The sequence below is a fragment of the Bos indicus genome, chromosome 12 (genome assembly GCF_029378745.1).
Source record: "Bos indicus isolate NIAB-ARS_2022 breed Sahiwal x Tharparkar chromosome 12, NIAB-ARS_B.indTharparkar_mat_pri_1.0, whole genome shotgun sequence".
In the NCBI taxonomy this organism is placed as follows: Eukaryota; Metazoa; Chordata; class Mammalia; order Artiodactyla; family Bovidae; genus Bos; species Bos indicus.
In genome coordinates this window covers 28,437,505-28,457,479 of record NC_091771.1, presented here as the reverse complement: position 1 = coordinate 28,457,479, position 19,975 = coordinate 28,437,505, and the positions used below count along the sequence as shown (strand labels likewise).

At 41.5% G+C, this 19,975-nt stretch overlaps 1 protein-coding gene across 15 annotated transcripts in view; it reads right to left on the bottom strand.

The window, feature by feature from the left end:
• N4BP2L1 (NEDD4 binding protein 2 like 1) overlaps positions 1 to 18,089 on the bottom strand; it is a 67,311-nt gene extending 49,222 nt beyond the window's left edge. For 3 of the 15 annotated variants that reach the window (XR_002181900.2, XM_070800597.1, XM_070800595.1), the window contains exons 1-3: positions 17,690 to 18,081; positions 773 to 900; positions 374 to 462 (exon numbers count right to left, since the gene is read on the bottom strand). Coding sequence is in view for 13 of the 15 variants with exons in the window: in XM_070800597.1 (XP_070656698.1) it covers positions 374 to 462; positions 773 to 900; positions 17,690 to 17,868 (396 nt within the window). In the remaining 2 variants the exon portion in view is untranslated. Of the gene's footprint in view, positions 1 to 373; positions 463 to 772; positions 901 to 17,689 lie in introns of all 15 variants that reach the window. The other 12 variants (XM_070800598.1, XM_070800599.1, XM_070800600.1 and 9 more) reach the window with 7 other exon arrangements.
• Between the last annotated feature and the right edge of the window lie 1,886 nt (positions 18,090 to 19,975).

The following is a 19,975-nucleotide window of genomic DNA, read 5'->3' as shown; positions in this document are numbered from 1 at the left end:
AGACAACTGTCCTAAGAACATCATCTACAGCTCCACTGGAGGCATCACCTAGTCCAGCACTTCTCAGCAGGTTTCAGCAGATGCTCCTACGGATGCCTTCCCTTAGGAAAACAACCAAGACAGAAATGCTGTCAAGAATTCAGACCAAGGGCTATTTTTAAAATGTACCCTGAGGTAGTATTAGCATCTCAGCAAATTTCAGCCATTGAACGGCAGAGAAACACTAAAATAAAACCTCTTTACCTGATTCCTGGGAGAACTACTATTAATGAATATGAGATCACAGAAGACCAAAAAAAGAAGAAAGAACAAATGTTTCAACTTTCTCACAAAATGTCCAGAACTGAAAATTCAGAATGATACTTCTTCCTACCATGACTGCATAGGGCTTCATTTCCCAGGCGTGGAGGTTGGTATTATCAATAATAATGGGGGATATGCCATTCCTCATTGCTTTTCTTGCTGCAACACAATGTTATATAACAGTGAACAACATGCAACAATCACAGAAGGGCGAGTGTACTCCATATTTTGTTATTTTTATTACAGGATGTCCTCATTACACAACTTTAATACTACCTATTTCAGAACCCATTATCAATAATTTTCTTTTTCCTGGAATCTAGGGAGATTACACTCTGGCATTCTGTTTGAGAAGGAAAAATGGCAGAACTTTAGATTAAGCTCCTTCCATAAATTTTTTTCATTTTGCAGGAGCTACAATCTATGTGCACAAGAGGATTTCCCAGGAGCTTGGAAAGGAATCTGTCACCTCTTTTCTGGTTCCACTCATGAGCTTCCTCCAGAAAGTCAGGATTGAACTCATAGGCACCATCTTCCCTGAAGAAAAAATCATCCGTGCTGAAAATCAGGGCTCTGGGAAAGTCGTGTTGCAACTGTCTGGAGAGTGGGGAAACAAGAGATTATTTTATGACTATGCATTTTCATACTATAAATCATTTCCTTCTATCTCTAACATTTAGCAGTTTATACTTCTGAGACCACCAGGTTTGAGTTGTTGAAATTCATTTTAAAAAGAGAGAGTCTCTCTAGAAGGTATCGCTCCTTCATAGGGGTAAGGAGAGGGCTGAGAGGGGACTGTGTGTGTTGCCCAACTCTTTAACAAGTGCTGATCACCACCATGCTGATTTCTGCAGCTACCAGAGCTGATTCTAGATGACACTCTGGAGGCTTCGCTGCAGGGGTGACAAGAGTGGGCACAGCCCTCACTGACATTCCTCTGTGATGCACCACTGCCCAAGTACCCCTGCTGCAGCCCCTTCCTGCACCCCCTTACCTGGCCTGGGTCCCCTCGCCTTGGAGCTCTGTTCTCCATAAGGACCCATGTGAGACACTGGTTCTTGCTGAGGTATGAAATGTAGATAAAAGTGATGTGTGTGCTACCCCTAACAGGTACTTTAGCAGTGACCTAAACCAAATTCTAAAACCAGCAGAAGAAAAGATGCAGATGCAACATTCCCTAGGCTTTCCTAAAGTTCTATCACTCTCTCTGAATATGAAAATACCACACAGAAAAAAAGAAAAAGCATCATGGAGTCCCCTCTTTAACGTAGGAAAGAAAAAAAAAAAAGCACATGAAGTTTTGCACAAAATAACTTCAAAGAGAAGATATTTCCACATGAAATCCTTATTCAGACTTTTTTGGGGGAGAAGATGGCTATTGTGCTAGACAGTAACAAAGTAAATTGCTGATCCTCCTTTCCTCACCTGTAAAAACTGGGGATAACAGCACCCATCTTGCTAAGTAAGGATGACTACCTAATAACCTGGGGAAGCGCCTTGCGCAGTGCCCGACACAATGAGCACATGGTTCTCTCCCTTCTCCCTGTGTGGTTCCCCAGCGTAATTCTAACTTCAAACAAATTGACCAGGCAGATACAGTCCATAACAAAACGGCCGTGCTCAGAATAAAAAGATATTTAAAAGTTGGAGGAAGGACTTCCCTGGTGATCCACTGGTTAAGAATCTACCAACGCAAGGGATGTGGGTTTGATTCCTGGTCCGGGAAGATTCCACATGCTGCACAGCAACTAAGCCTGTGCACCACAACTGCTGAGCCAGCATGCCTAGAGCCCATGCTCTGCAACAAGCAGCCCCTGCAATGAGAAGCCCGCGCACTGCCACTAGAGAGGAGCCCCTGATTGCCACAACTAGACAAAAGCCCACACAGCAACGAAGACCCAGCGCAGCCAAAAATAAGTAAGATTTTTAAAAAAACAAGAGAAAAAATATGTTGGAACATAACAAGAGCAGGAAATGTAAAAAGAAAACAGAACTATTCGGCTCTGTTTGTTCTTCTCCATCAAGAAGAATGCTCTTTAATCAGGAAAGAGCATAAGGCAGTGAAACCACAGATAATGAGTAAAGCACCTAAGCTGCTGGAAACACTTGGGTTCAGTTCCTGACTCTTCCACCACGGTCATGTGGCCTCTCTTTCCAAGCTTCTGTGTTCCTGACTGAAAACTTGTATAATATCACGACCTATTAATCAGAGCTTCTAGTAAGAGCGAAATGAGGTGAGGTACGGGAAAACATTTTTCAAGAGGTAAGGTACTTTACAAACACAAGGTACTGTTATTTTATTAATAACAAATGAAGTCAGATTTTCCATCCAAAACTGTTTACATGCCATCGTAGTAAAGTGCACTGGAGTGTGTACACTCCAATGTAGGAGTGCTAGGAGCGGTGGCAAACAAAATCTGGCCATTTTAAATACACCACAGATACAGAAACGGATACGAAAGGCAAGTATAAAGATCTGATAAAACGGATTTGCATAGTTTCTTTGTAAATGTCTTTTAACCGTAAAGATACTCAAACTGAAAAGCTCAAATCAGATATCCAAACGTTAACCTCCAGGGCAAACAGTTATTACAAAGACACCTTAGAAGAAAACCTAAGGGCAACACTAACTGCACTTTCAGGTGTGCGGATTTTATATTCGTAAATGCTCTACAGTTTTTGAATTCTTTTCATCATTATCTAGTCTAAACATGAAAGTCTCATTCAGAGTTTAAATAATATTGTGTAACTTGTTTTCCTTATCTTTTGTGTACTAAGTTAAGCAACTCTGGATATTAGTTCCAGAACTTCTTAAATATCCCTTCTAAATCTGGCTTCATTTGTCTTCCTATTAAGTCTGCCACTTACAGCTCTGGTTTTGTCATTTTCAAAATGGAGTTTTTCTTTGCATAGACATAGCTTTATCTCCTCTTTATGGTTTATATTATCTACTAGAAGTTAATACTCTAATTTTTCATTAAAAAAAAAAAACCTTTTAAGGCATGTGTTCAATTCACATTTTATTTGAATTCTATTCCCTTCTAGAAAGCAAAAAAGAAAACACAGCAAAGTATCGCCTTGTTTGCAAAATTTTGCCTTAGAGTAAAAGTTAAATTGTTCAGGACCACTATGAAGCTGAACCACCCGCTCATCATTTCCCAAGACACATGTGACCATAGCCTATATGGTCCTCCTAACAAACAGGCAGGAAAAATAGGACTGTTTTTCACCTTTACAACTCTAATGGAACTGGGGGACTGGAGAAGATCAAAGGGTGGACTTTCTGATCTTGCTGAATGATCATTCTTTCAAAACTTGTTTTCCCTTCACCTGAATGTTAAATCAGCACTGGCAGTCATGGTACATTTTGAATACTCAAGACTTAAAAGCTCTCCTAACTAAATGAAGAACTGATTCAATAGGCAATCCTGAGAGTCTAACACTTCAGTGGAAGCAATAAATACCATTCCATAAGCTTCAGAAGTGACAAGCATAATGCCCCAGCTCTAGCTTTCTTAATGGTGGTCAGGAGCCTTATGCATTAGGGAAATTGAGAATGAAAAATGGGGGGGGAAAAAAAGACAATTACACCCACGTAATTTTCACCTCTGCAGTGCCCCCCAAACTCACCTGACACTACTACTATTAGAGTAACTTAGGTTCTAATCTTGATTTCATAACATCACTCTTTTGTGTTATTCTTTCGTTTAACAATAGAGAAACATTTGAATATATTTAGATATCTATTAGTCACTCACCCACTCATTGACAAAGTCCAACATTAGTATGTAACTTTGAGTTGTACCCCTTATTACTGGAATTTTCCAACATGCAAAATAGAATAACATCATCATTCCCCATGTACCCACAGTCCAGCTTTAACAATTATCGTTATATGGCCAGTATTGCTTCATCTGCTTCATACTTCATTTCACCAAATATCTTTTCAGTGTTCAAATTTCCCTGATTGTCTCATAAATCAGTTCAGTTCAGTCGCTCAGTCGTGTCCGACTCTTTGCGACCCCATGAATCGCAGCACGCTGGGCCTCCCTGTTCATCACCAACTCCCGGAGTTCACTCAGACTCACGTCCATCAAGTTGGTGATGCCATCCTGCCATCTCATCCTCTGTCGTCCCCTTCTCCTCCTGCCCCCAATCCCTCCCAGCATCAGAGTCTTTTCCAATGAGTCAACTCTTCGCATGAGGTGGCCAAAGTACTGGAGTTTCAGCTTTAGCATCATTCCTTCCAAAGAAATCCCAGGGCTGATCTTCAGAATTCCTACAATTGGTTTGTTTGAATCAAGAGCTAAACCAGATACATGCTTTGCATTTGGTCCCCACATCCCTTAAGTCTCATTTATTGCATAGTTTTCCCACTCCTTTTTATTTCCACCTAAACTTTCCCCCCACAACCTTTTACATTTAGAAAATGTTCAAACCAATAGAAATAAGTTGAAAGAATACTATGAACACTCCTTACCCTCCATTATTAACATTTTTGTTAACAATGTTAACGTCTTGCCTCATTTATTTTACTTCTCTCACATGTGTATTTTTGATGTACCATTTAAAAATAAGTTGCAGACATCATGATACTTTGTTCCTAAATGCTTTATCAAGTATCTTCTATAAATAAGAACATTATCCTAAATAATCACATCACAACTTAAAAACTGAATTATAAATTATAAATATTATAAATATATACTATACATAAATTATATACTAATTTATATTACAATTTTATATTACAGCTATTTATAATGCATGCATGCTCAATTGTGTCCAACTCTTTCTGACCCCATGAATTGTGTAGCCCACCAGGCTCCTCTGTTCATGGGATTTCCCTGGCAAGAACACTGGAGTGGGCAGCCATTCCGTTCTCCAGGGGATATTCCCGAGCCAGTGATCGAACCCGGATCTCCTGCATTGCAAGTGGATTCTTTACCTCTGAGCCACCAGGGAAGGCCTTAGCTATTTATAATAGCCAATGTTAATAGATTTTTAAATTTAAAATGTCCTTCATGGTATGAATAACATCTTCACAGGTTCAAGTACAGCATTTAGTTATTAACGTCTCTTTGGTGTCAATCTAGAACTGTCCTCATGCCTTCTTTGGTTTCCCTTTTTTTTAAAAAAAATTACTTTTAATTGAAGGATAATTGCTTTACAATATTGTAATGGTTCCTGCCAGATATCGACGTGAATCAGTCATAGGTATATACTTGTCCCCTCTCTCTTGAACCTCCCTCCCTGCTTTCCCTTTTTGAAGAGTCTAGTCAGTTGGCTTGAGAATGCCCCACATTCTGTATTAGCCTGGTTATTTTCCTCATAATTAGATCCAGATTAAACATTTGTGGAAGGAAAATACAGAGGTGATGTTTGCGTACCTGACTGCACATGATGACCATCTGTACCATCCTGCTAAGTTTATCATTTGGCTAACAGGTGGCATCAGCTAGTATTGCTCCCCTTGTGATACTACATCATGTTGGGGTGGGGGTGGGGAGTTGATGTAACGAGAGGCCCCGTGTAACATCCTATTCCCCAACAACCTTTCCCTCAATGAGCTTTATATTCATTGCTGATCACTGCCAAGTGAGTTATTACATTGGGAATAGCAGAATACTTATTACTTCATGTAATTTCTTCTGTATTTACTAGGTGGCATTGTTTAGTAAAGAAGAGCACTCTTCCCTTTCCCCTTTTAATAATGCTTACCATCATCATTCTTTATGATGCTCAAATTGTCCCAAATTTGACAAGCAGGTGCCCCCTCAAACTGGTTCCTGTGTCTTGCTCTACACCAACCTTAAAAATATTACTTTTCCTTTCTAATTAGCAAAGTAACACATATTCAAGGCAAAATATTTTGGAAGAGAAAACTGCGAAACAGGAGATGTTCCTATATTCCTCAACCTAAAAATAATTACTAATATTTTGATTGTCTTTCCAGGAGATAGAATTTTTTTTTCTCATCTGATATTTTGTTCCATAAAAACAGAAACATAATGCAGAGAATATCAACTTCTCGTCACTAAACTTATTTCCACAGCAACTATTTCCCACCTCATGAAGTATGATTCTATGCCATTATTTTTTTTAATTATTTTAATTGGAGGCTAATTACTTAACAATATTGTAGTGGGTTTTGCCATACACTGACATGAGTCAGCCATGGGTGTACATGTATCCCCTATCCTGAATCCCCCTCCCACCTCCCTCCCCATCCCATCTCTCAGGGTTGTACCAGTGCACCAGCCCTGAGCACCCTGTCTCATGCATCAAACCTGGACTGGCGATCTATTTCACATATGATAATATACACTGAAACATATATATTCTCTCAAATCATCCCACCCTCACTTTCTCCCACAGAGTCCAAAAGTCTGTTCTTTATGTCTGTGTCTCTTTTGCTGTCTCACATATAGGGTCATCATTACCATCTTTCTAAATTCCTTATATATGTGTTAATATACTGTATTGGTGTTTTTCTTTCTGACTTACTCTGTATAATAGGCTCCAGTTTCATCCACCTCAGTAGAACTGATTCAAATGTGTTCTTTTTAATAGCTGAGTAATATTCCATTGTGTATATGTACCACAGCTTTCTTATCCATTTGTCTGCCAATGGACATATAGGTTGCTTCCATGTCCTAGCTATTGTAAACAGTGCTGTGATGAACACTGGGGTACATGTGTCTCTTTCAATTCTGGTTTCCTCGGTGTATATGCCCATTAGTGGGATTGCTGGGTCGTATTATGACATTATTTTTGATGAGTTATTCATATGGATGAACCATAATTTACTTAACCAATACTCTGTGGCCAGGTATTTAGTTTGTCCCCAACTTCTTTGATTCTCAGCAAGTTTAAGTATTTTTCCTTATGTGTGCTGCTCATTTAGAGATATTCTTTTGTGAACTGCATTTTCATGTCCTGTGGTTGTTGATAAAACCTCCTTATTGGGAGGTTTATGGCTAAATTAATTTGTAAAATCTTTATTAAGTACCTCAATTTATTTTTAATTTTGTTTATAATGAACTCTAACATACAAGTCTCAATTAACAGAACTTTTCTTAGTCACATGAACTCATCTTTTACGTTCTACTTTCTGTCTTTGATAATACATTTATAACAGTCTTTCCCAACCCAAGATTATGTAAATATTCATCTATGTTCTATTATATTTCACTCCTCAATCCATCTAAAATTTCAGCTTTTATGTGGTTAAAACAGAATGAAAATGGATCCCTATCTCAAGCCACTAATAAAAACCTGAAATGGATTAAAGACTTAAGTGTAAGACCTGAAGCATAAAACTCCTAGAAGAAAGCGTAGGGGAAAATCTCCTTGACACTGGTCTTGGCAATCAGTTTTTAGGTATTACATCAAAAAGCACAAGCCACAAAAGCAAAAAAGTAGTAAAAGACGCTACATCAAACTGAAAAGCTTCTACACAGCAAAGGAAACAATCAACAAAATAAAAAGGCAATCTACCAAATGGCATCACCAACTCGAAGGACATGTGTTTGAATAAGCTCAGGAGTTGGTTGTTGGACAGGGAAGCCTGGCATGCTGCAGTCCATAGGGCTGCAAAGCATCGGACACAACTGAGTGACTGAACTGAACTTACCAAATGGAAGAAAATATTTCCAAATCATATATCTGATATGGGATTAATAACCAAAAAATGTAAATAACTCATACAACTCATTAGCAAAAAAAAAAAAATCCAATTAAAAAAAGACCAGAGGATCTGAATAGACATTTTTCCCAAGACACACAAATGGCACACAGGTACATAGAAAGGTGCTCAACAGTGCTAATCATGAAGGAGATGCAAATCAAAATCCCAATGAACTATCACCTCACTCCTGTTAGAATGGCTATCATCAGCAAAACAAGATATTAAAAGTGTTTATGAGGATGTGGAGAAAAGGAAACCCTTGTGCACAGTTAAAAGGAAAGTAAATTATTGCAGCCTCTGTGGAAAACAGAATGGAGATTTCTCAACAAGTTAAAAATAGAACTACCCTGAGATCCAGTAATCCCACTTTTGGTTTACACCCAAAGGAAATGAAAACAGGATCTTCAAATTATCTGTATACTCCCCATGTTTACTAAAGCATTATTCACAATAGCCAAAATATGAAAACAAGTGTTTGGCAGTGGGCAAGTGGATAAATGTGGTAAATATATGCAATGGGATATTTTTCAGCCAGGAAAAAGAAGGAAATGCTTCCATTTGTGACAACATCAATGAATTTTAAGGTCATTATGTTAAGTGAAATAAATCAGACAAAGACAAATGCTATATGACCTCACTTATACGTGGAATCTAAAAAAGTCAAACTCATAGAAACAGAGTATAGTGATGGTTTCCAGGGGCTGAGGGTGTGGGAAATGTCGGTCAAAGGGTACAAACTTCCAAGTAAAAGATGACTAAGTTCTGGGGATCTAATGCACTGCATGGTGGTTACTGCTAATCCTGTATTATGCACCAAAAAGCTGCTGAGTAGATCCTAATATGTTCTCATCACAGAAAAGAAATGGTGATTATGTGACACAATGGCAGTGTTAGCCAAGACTACAGAGGTAACCATTTTTCAACGCAGGAAGGTATCAAATCAACACACTTTACAAGTTAAACTTACATAATGTTATCAGTTACACCTCAATAAAGCCTGGAAATAAAAAAAAGACAAGTGAGTGGCACACATGGATTAAAACCCAGGCTTCTGGCCTCAGAGCTTTACACTAAACAACTGTAACTGAGGGCCGTAAAATAAACCACAGTTATCTTCTTTCTCTAGTGACACTGAGGTTCTCTGCAATCTTCTGTACCATAAACAAAATTTTCAGTGAACATCACTGTGCCAATCTACTTGTGAATATGTAGAACATCTCCTGAGGGTATATCCTCAAGTGGAATAGAAATGGAAATATTTTAGGTTTTTTTGAAAAGTAGAGCAGGTGTTATTTAAAATTTCCTTCCTTTCAGAAAAAAGAAAAATTTTTTTTCTCACAGAATATATGGTGCATGAAGGCAGGGATTTTGTCTTTTTTTGTTCAATGCTCTACTCTACATGAGACATAATAGATATTTGGTAAGTGTATGAGTGGTTCTTAAATATCAGGTTTTGTTGCCTTAATTATGCAAACTTTGTATAGGGTTGAAAAGAATCTCTGAGAATTTCTATTTACTCTTTATGTGTTGAGAATTTTACCAAAACCTCAGGTTTATCCCCAAAGGAGACTGGGAAAGAGCATTCTTCCTAGACTCCAGTACTTCCTCTAGATGTTATCGGAACCTTCCCCAATGACTGTAAGCTGGGAGGCAGGAAACAGGTTCAGCAACTCAGCAACCTGAGGAGAATGGGGAGGGAGACATAGCTGTAAAAATCTTGAGCCTGATCAAGGTGTGGCTGATCTTCTTGGTGCTGCCAACTGCAATGCCAAGGCTAAGCCTTGCCCTTAGGCAGATGGAGCTCAGCCATCACCAGCTTCATGAACGCCGCCAAGCCACAGGGGCTAAGGGCATTCCAGTAAATAGTTCCCAGGCCATCCCAGGCTCACTCTCGTCCTCACACCTCCAAAGCAGGGCATGTTTATGAGATTCCAAACCAGACTCCTAGTTAGCCCTCATGTGCCAGAGTGGCTCCACTGCACTTTCCAGCAGAAATTCCTTTCAATGTCTTGCGTGTGAACAGCAACTTTCCAGAGAATTCAGCAATGCCACAGGTTTCTCCTATGTTTAATGCTTTGCTGGTCAACTCAGTCATGCTCCGACGAGAAGGAATCACGTAATAACATGTGGGTTCCTTACCCTGACGGTTGAAATACAGATAAACTAAGCTCTTTTTATCAGAGAAGGCAATGGCAACCCACTTTAGCACTCTTGCCTGGAAAATTCCATGGACGGAGGAGCCTGGTGGGCTGCAGTCCATGGGGTCGCTAAGAGTTGGGCACGACTGAGCGACTTCATTTTCACTTTTCACTTTCATGCAATGGAGAAGGAAATAGCAACCCACTCTAGTATTGTTGCCTGGAGAATCCCAGGGACAGAGGAGCCTAGTGGGCTGCCGTCTATGGGGTCGCACAGAGTCGGACACGACTGAAGCGACTTAGCAGCAGCAGCAGCAGCAAGCTCTTTTTATAGGGTATTGACAAGTTTTTTCATTACACAACAGATTGAAATCAACCTCATTACACTTTGATCAGGTCACTCTCACTGGCCTCTTCCTTTGGTGCAGAAGAAAAAAGTCTGATTTGAAATAAGGAGAATTTATCCACTATGACCTTGATCAAGATATGTAACTTCTTGAAATAATGCCATTTGCAGCAATATGAACAGACCTAAAGATTATCGTACTAAACAAAGTCAGAAAGAGAAAGACAAATACCAAATGATATCATTTATATGTAGAATCTAAAATAACAATACAAATGAACATAATCTATGAAAAAAAAATAGATTCACAGATATACAGAACAGACCTGTGGTTACCAAAGCGGAAGGGGGAGGGAAGGGAAGGAATGGGAGTTTGGAATTGGCAGAGGAAATTATGTGTAGGATGGATAAACAACAAGGTCCTACACAGAGAACTATATTCAATATTCTGTGACAAACCATAATGGAAAATAATGTGAAAAAGAATATATACATATATATATATGAGTCATTTTGCTGTACAGAAAAAATTAACACAACACTGTAAATCAACTATACTTTAATACAATTTTTAAAAAAGATATATAACTTCTTAGAGTTTAGTGTCTTCAGCTTGGACTAGATGAACTCTGTGAGAACTTCCTGATCCTTTCCTGAGATTTTCCTATGAGAATATTCTTCCCCTTTCGTTTCTTTCTCTATTTCTACTGCTTCTCTAATCGTAACCACACCTATGACATTACATGGCCCAAATTCAGTAGGATCTTCTTCCCATACCCCAGTAGCTCAAGGACTATAGTGGTGGTGATTCTCCTGTTACCTTTCTAGTACACGACTGAGAAAAGACACTGCACTGTGTGTTCTTACTCTCCATGATCACAGGTAGCATATATAGTCCTGTTTCTTCCCAACCTTCAGAGAGAGGCACTGCAAGGACTCTCAGCACTGGGGAGAAGAGATTCTAGGAACCACCTTAGGAAAAAAATCACTAAAAATATAAAAAGTCAGTAGCTTCTCCAAGTAGACCTGAGTGGCTAAAAATCTGAGATGGCACCTGCCTGATGCTCTAATTTTCATACACACAGACCTGGAATACTACAAACTCTCTATTTTGACCTTGCTTTTACTTATGAGAACCCTAGCCTCATAATTAAAAACACCATGGTCCAGAGCACTGTGGAGCGAATATGCTCTGGGGTCTAATTACTCACTACTTAGTTAACCTAACTAATCCCCTCTTCCCACTGCTTCTCATATTTTTTTTTTTAAACTGCATTTGGTTTAAAGTGTACCTTCGTCCCCATCTCTGTTCTATCATTGCATCACATCAGGAAAGCATCCTTTCACCTCCTTGGACAGCTCTGGTGCCAAGAAATAATGAAAACTTATTTCTCTTGATGGAAAATTACAAGTCATCCAGACATATGAATAAGGAGAAAAGACAGCTGTCAGTGAATATCCTTTGAGCCTACTGAATCCATATCACAAACCATTTTTGATGGTGCCTAAACAAACATTGCAAAGGATGTGTGTCATAAAGCATGGTCCCCAGGCTTTGCTTTGACTCAAACTTAAAGATTTAAAATGCATGAACTGACTTAAGGTTGAGAACTTTTAATTTTTCAAACAAGACCATTAAAATTAAAAAAAAAAAAAGACTACCCTAAACTATTGCCATTTCAAAAGGATGTTTTAGTCATATATTCATGTAAGGCAATATTATTCAGTCACAAAGTAATGAAATTCTGACACATGCTATAACATAGATGAACCCTGAAAACATTAAGCTAAGTGAAATAAGCCATACACAAAAGGACAAATACCATATGATTCCCCTTTCATAAGGTATCTAGAGTAGTCAAATACAGAAATAGAAAACTGATCAGAGGTAGGTTACCAGGAGCTGAGGGGAAGGGAGATGCATTGCTTAATGGATAGAGTTTCTGTTTGTGGTGATAAAAATTTTTTATAAAAGACAGTGGTGATGACAGCATATCACGTAATTAATAGCCCTGAATCGGACACACTTAAAAACGGTTAAAATGTCCTCAAAGGGGGGACATTACACACACACACACAGAAGAAAGCACAGAAGTAAACAGAAGTCCACAGATGTTTTCATTGAAGTCAGAGGAAAGAACAGGTGCAGATCCAAATGAGTATATATCAGTTCAGCTGTGGAAACAAATAGTTCTGGATCACCTGCTGAGGGTAAAAGGGTCTTGGAATTGGAATTCTATTTCTTCTCTCAATCCTATACTTTTTTATCCAGCTTTTTAACATTCTCCGTGGTCTGGCCATGGGGTTACCTAACCAACACACTCAATATGAACAATTCACTGCAATCAAGCCCTGCTACTCGTGAGCCTAGAACACTCAAGGTCTTTCCTATCCCCATCATCTTATGTATGATGCTAATCCTTTTCCTTGGCTTTCTGGTCTTCAGACATCCTCCTGGTCTTCCAGGGCAGTCTGAGAACCACCTCCACATGGAAGAGACTAGCTCTTCCCTAATTATCCTATCCTCCTAATAACCATCCTCAGTGACTCCACTGGCCTTGACCACCACCAGCACAGAAGAGGCTACTTCCCATGAGACTTTACTTACCCACAGCAGTGTGCTGGTTACTATCTTCCATTTGTTAGTCATGTGTAGGCTCCTTCTCTCAACCTTATATTATATATACCTTACTGTGCTTAGTCACTTCAGATCAGATCAGATCAGTCACTCAGTCATGTCCGACTCTTTGTGACCCCATGAATCGCAGCACGCCAGGCCTCCCTGTCCATCACCAACTCCCAGAGTTCACTAAGACTCACGTCCATCGAGTCAGCGATGCCATCCAACCAGTCGTGTCCAATTCTTTGAGCCACCATGCACTGCAGCCCACCAGGCTCCTCTGTCCACGGGAATTCACCAGGCAAGAATACTGGAGTGGGTTGCCAAGCCCTCCTCCTGGGGATCTTCCCAACCCTGGATTGAACCCAGGTCGCATTTCTGGCAGATTCTTTACCATCTGAGGTGTTAATAGTCTTATCAGTACTTAGGAAATACTTCTATTGTTGACTAGTGAGTAATTAACAATAGTTGGTATTTATGAAGACCACACATTCTACAGTGCTTTCACATTCATAATCACAGGATGATTGTTTTTTTTAATATAAATTTATTTTAACTGGAGGCTAATTACTTTATAATATTGTACTGGTTTTGCCATACACTGACATGAATCCACCACGGATGTACACGTGTTCCCCATCCTGAACCTCCATCCCACCTCTCTCCTCATCCCATCCCTCTGGGTCATCCCAGGGCACCAGCCCCGAGCAACAGGATGATTGTTTACCACAGTATCTTAAATCCTCACAATAAACTAACTAAAGGAATATTAGCTCCATTTTAATGAAAAAGAACCTGAGGTGTTCAATCAAATGATCTATACTAGTTCACAGGCTAATAAAATGTAATAAAATAGTTCATAATTAAACAATTAATAGCCCTGAGTAATTAAAATCAGTCTCCTTACAGATTAAAAAAAACTTCTTTGTATGTCCAAACCAAGAATAACCCTAGGGAAGCCCTTTATATAAAAAATTACTTATTTACTTGGTTATTTAATAAATGCTTCATCATACAACCTATGTCTATAGAGCCAAGTTATTGAATAAAACTACTTGCAGTTAAAAAGTTATTTTCGCCTTTAAAAAGTTTGCAAACTTTTTATGGAAAAAGTTGAGAAAAAAATGAGAAAGTCAGGGGCAAAAGTCTGTATTCTACCCACTGCCTAAAAATCAACTATAGATACTTATCTTTTTACACATTTCTTAAAACAAAAAATGGTATTTTTGTGTATATTAGAACATAGATGTCAAACGTACATCTATGTTTTCATTAATAACACGTGACTTATAAGCCAATCCTCTATTTTTGTACACTTAAGTTGGCTCACATTTTTTTCTAGGACATCAAAACTCTGCTTAACATCCCTCTAATCTCATGCACTTGTCCAGTTATTGCCTTAGGATGAATTCCTGGAAGTAGAGTTTACAGGCCAATGACAATAACCTATTTTTGAAATGCTTTTTAAATGAAATAGAGGTGATAAAACACATATAGCAGGGAAGCTAATTTTTTAGTACTCTGATGTACTTAAAAATTTTAAGGCAGATAAAAACTTCAACTGTTTTTTAACATGCCCATAGAATTTAAATAGATGTTTTCCACATTCCAGTCCCTGCAAAGTGTGAAAACATACAGATGAAAAGCACAGAAATCTAACATTGATTTGGGACACCAGACAGAGCCTAATTTCAAAAGCATTTTTATTTGTTTAATCAAATGAGAAATGAAAGTTAAGTAGAAAAAAAGATGAACCTGCATTTGTAAAAGCAGATCTCCTCCAATTTTTTTTTAAGTTTTATTTTCCTGATTCAAGAAATACATGCTCATTATAGAAAATTTGGAATATACATAGAATAATAAAAATATGAATTTCCCAGAATCCAACAATACATAAGATAGCCTTACAGTTTTTACTACTTTCTTACCTACGTGTATTTTTTTTAAAAACAATTTGCAATCCTCCTTTTCTCCCCACAAATGGCCTGTGACGTTCTGCATCCTCACTGCAGGCCTCTCTCCTTGCTGAGCTGTGGCTTGTATCCTTGCCTGTTCTCCTGATTTCCATGTAAATACACAACCCACCTCAAAGCAGGGCCAAAGTTCTGTGTTCTCAGAATTGCCCAGGTCCAGCCTATCAAGAGACCTCACAACGTCAGCTCCCAGCTGCCTCCTTCACTTCAGAGTCAGGCTTCTCCCCAGGAACACCATGAAGATGATCTCAGCTGGTCAACATCTTCAGCAGAAATGAACACCTCTTAAAATGTATACAGCGGTTTAAGGTTTAACAAGTTCTCTCACACAGATGTAATCCTCACAGGAGTCCTCTGAAGCAGATGGAGCAGATTTCCCTGTTTAACAGGGAAGGAAACTGAGGAGTTGAGAGCACAGCTATTCCATGGCAGAGCTTGGATTTGAAGCCATAAATTAGGACTTCCCTAGTGGTCCAGTAGTTAAGATTCTGCATTTCCAATGCAGAGGCACAGGCCCGATCCCTGTTCCAGGAACTAAGGTCCCATGAACCATTGGGTGCGGCCAGAAAAAAAGAAAAGCCATAAATTGACTCAAAGTTCAGAGCTCTTTACCTAGCCTTTACTAACAAAACACTTTTAAGTCTTACAATTAGAAATTAAGAGCTAGAAAGATCTTCAGTAAATCATCTAACCTAATCTCTTACTATTCACTTATAAGGAAAGTAAAGAACAGGTGACTGTCCAAAGTCACCAAACTGTTTTGTGACAATGAGGATCTAAAAGCAAAGTCTTCAGACTTCCAGGCCAGTGCTCATGGCAGCCATTCCTAGAAAGACGTTCTTTAATAAGTTGGTCTCTTATCTGGTGTCTTCCACTTAGCCAAAAGTCAACCAGGAATTAAAATCTTAAAAGTGTAGCTGTTAGAGCCAGAAGGGACCTTAAGATCAACCAGGCCAACGCACTAGCTTTGGAAATGAAGAAAGTTGAGGCCTAAAACACACCACTTCTGCTGTTCAATTCTGTGCACCCTGCACTCACCATATTACTCCCCTCTGGGTAGCTCGAAACAAAATCTGGCCAAAGACGTTTATTCCCTTCTTGGACACAGTGTGTGAGAGGCGACAGATCAGCAAGGCCAAAGTAAAACTGAAGAGGGTTTGACTGCAAGAAGTATCTGGTTGGTAACAGATGTACCCACCATGACTATCATAAAATAATCAAGTTCTGCCAGGTTCCAGGAAAGCTTCCCCATTCTCCACTCAGAGAAAAGACCTATTGAAATGTGTGTCGTTCTTAGAAAAGGGTACCAATGGCCATTTGGAAGTCACCAGTTCCTTGAATCTGTGAAAATGTAGCAATAAGGTTTTGCTAAAGGCAAATCAGCCAGGAATCCTAATTAAAACTGGAAGCACATCCCCAGGGCTGTCATCTTTCCCTGACCCTACAGGACCCAACCCTTCCTCCCACGTTCTTTGTGTACCATTCAAATCCGCTTCTGATTGTTCGCTGCTACCTGGATTCTTTTTCTAAGGTTCCACAGTTCCACGGCCAGCCCCTATGATTCTACAGCTAGCTAGCCTTATGTCTCTGGTGAGATGGAAAGCTCTTTGAGGGCCAGGGACCACTTCTACTGAACACATACTACTGCCAGACACTGCACTTTTGCAGGGTAAGATATGGCCCCCACCTTCAAGAAACTTACAGGATAAACAAAACCATGTGCAAAACTGAGCACAGCCGCAGAGGTGTAAACAGGAAGCGGAGGAGCCCTGAGTACGAGGATAACAGACTTGAGTCTTAAAGCGCTGTTGTAATCAGTTAAGAGAAAGGGCAACGGAGGGGCAAGCCAGGCAAAGGCAAACCAGGCAGGCGGGCCAGCGTCAGCAAAGCCAAGGAGAGAAACAGTTCAACGCTGCAGAGTGGTGGGAGTTGAGGCTGGAGCGGCAGGCCTAGCAAGGTGGCCAAGGCAACAAGCCCGTGTCATTCACGCTGCCCCGATACGGGGGCAGCTGACGCAATTCGCGGGTAAACTAATTTGGGCGCCTTGGGGACAGTTGAAAGGCTGTGTCGGTGACGGCCTGCGAGGCCACGCGACCCCCTTCCAGGGGCACCTGTGCGCCTTCGCAGTCACCAAAGCACACGCGGGGCTGCCTCGACCTGCCAGATATTCTACGCGATCGCGCGCCCTGGCCCGGCCCCGACCCCCGGCCCGAGCGTCTCCGCTCTGGTTTAAAACGCCTGTTGACGCACTGTGGCGGGTGCCTGCACGCCAGCGGGCGGCCCGGCGGTCTCCTCTGCAGTCGCCATCGGGCTTTCCCAAAGAAGGCTGCCCTTGGGCCCCCGACCCCAGGCTGCGAGAGTCGGGGAGAAGGCGTCCAGCCCCGCTGGCAGGGGTCCGCGCGGTGGGGGGCGGGGGTGGGGGGGCGGTGCCATGGGGGCTCGCGCCAGGCGCGGTGCAGACCACCGTCCTCCCGCGAGGGCGCAGCCTGGGAACCCACGGCACGGGCCGCCGCGTCTCAGGCCCGCGGCCCGGCCGGGAACCGGGTGGCCCGGCTTCCCCTCGGCAGGCGCGGGCTGGACCGGAGCCCGACGGGGACTCGGCGCGCGGCGCATCATTACCTGGCCAGTGTAGTTTTCCCCGAGCCCGGGAGGCCTCGCAGGAGGTAGAGGTGTTTCCGAAAGCTGTGGCGGCGCGGAGGTGTCCCACGCAGGGGCGGCGGGGCTGGCGGCCGAGGCGGCGGTGGCTGCTGCTGCCGGAGGCTCAGCCTCCCAAAGGATTCAAGAAAACTCTCCTCCATGGGGTGGGGGCTGGCGGCGAGAGCCCTGCGTTCCCTTTCCTGAAGTCACGGTCTTGGCCAAAGCTGTTGTTTTTGTGGCTCTCCGGCCATGTGATAGATGGAGGGGCGGGCGCTCGCAGCCCAGCCCCTCCTTCCCACCCGCCCGAACCGCGCTGCGTGGGAGGGGTCGTCCCTACCTGGAAAGCCGGGGACGCTGGGAGACTGACAGCCGGGAAAACCTCCACTCCCCTCCCACCGCCCACCCTCACCTCCAGCCCAGACCATGCCTCCCTGCCCCTGTCGCCCTGGGCCCACCGAGCAGGACACTGGTCACTTCCCCGGGCGGCCCGTGTGGAAGGCAGGCCTTCTGCAAAAGCCCTACCCCATCCCACCGCCCACTAGGCCTTGAAAGTGAAATAATTTTAGTTGAGGAAGAGAACGTGAACAGCATTTTGAACAGTAACAGTAAAAACCATAGTCTCCCCCAGTTTGTGAGCACCAATATCTGGCTGGTGTCCCAGTGGCTAATGCCACTCTCCCAGGACCTGTATAATTCTCCCCTCCTCCACCCTTTTTTTTTTTTAAATTCTTCTTTATCAGCGGGCCAAAAATATTTTTAGAAAGCTTTGTTGCTTCTACATAACTTTAGAAATCTCTTCTTTAAAACAAGGCACCCCTTAAAACTCAGACAGATTTATGAACAGTAGTATAAACTAGGCCTCCTGAGAAAGAAGGGTTACTGCCCAGGTACACGCTTTGTTGCCTGAAAAGACATGGTCTCCCCTGAAACTATTTCAGCTCCCCAGGGAAAGGAGCAGTCTACTGACACTAGAGAGAAGCATCCAGAATTCAGTTCTAAGTTCTGGGAACTGGTGAGCGCCAGTTGGTTGATCACCACAGTACCTTCCAATATTTCACACTCAAGAGTGTGATAGAAAGATCCTATTTTCTGAACTAAAATCTAAGAAGCGTGGACTGAAAGAGACAGTATTGAAAATTAACACCATCCTGGAAAAATCCCAGATACATGGTGGCTTGGGCTGTAATAACCATTGTAAAGCAAATACATTTTGTTTCAGGCAGCTAAGGTATGAAAATTTTGAAAAGGAACTGTGAAGAAAAGCAATTTACTTCTAAAACAAAACCCAGGAATTGCACAATGAGCTCTGGAAGGCACTCTCCAAGCAGGGAGGGGCTCTATGCTCAGAATTTCACCTTCCTCTTGGGGTTCTACTAGGGAGGGGCAGAGGAGGACAGGGCGGTGAGCTACTCTCTCTTGACATATCCCTTCCCAGCATCTGAGCAAGGATTTTTAGCACTGCTGAGAAACACTGAAATCTCAAAAGCTTCTCTAAATATTAGGGGAAAACCATAAGGAACAGAGACTATAGATGAATCATAAAAATATGTGATGCTTATCATGTATGTATCCTATCATACTTCTATGTATCCTAGCATACTTCTTACAAGAACTTTTTGCCCAGCCTCAAATACTACCTTTTCCATTCTAGACTTGTGTTCTCTAATATAGGAGTCACAAGCCACACGTGAAATATGACTGGTCCAAGTGAGACTGGGGCATCCCTGGTAGCTCAGCTGGTAAAGAATCCACCTGCACTGCAGGAGACCTGGGTTCCATCCCTTGGTTGGGAAGATCCCCTGGAGAAGGCAACAGCTACCTACTCCAGTATTCTGGCCTGGAGAATCCCATGGGCTGTATAGTCCAGGAGTCGCAAATTGGACACAATTGGACACAACTGAACGACTTTCACTTTCACTTTTCACTTTCAAGTGAGATTAAAATACATACTGAATTTCGAAGGTTCCATATGAAAAAAATGAAGTAAAATATCTCAATAACTTTTATATTCATGTGTTGAAATGATAGTATGGTGAGTACATTAGGTTAATATATTATTAATTTCATCTGTTTCTTTTTGCTTTTTAATGTGGCTAGTAGAAAAGTCTGAATTATGTATGTGGCTGACATATCTCTATTGGACAGTGTTGCATGCGACTTCTGTCCATTTCCATTTCCTTCTGTAGAGGGTGTCCCAGGCAGCATGGATAGGGCAGCAGGACACACAGCTTTGGGGACTAGAAGTTTGGGCACACTGAGACTGCAGTG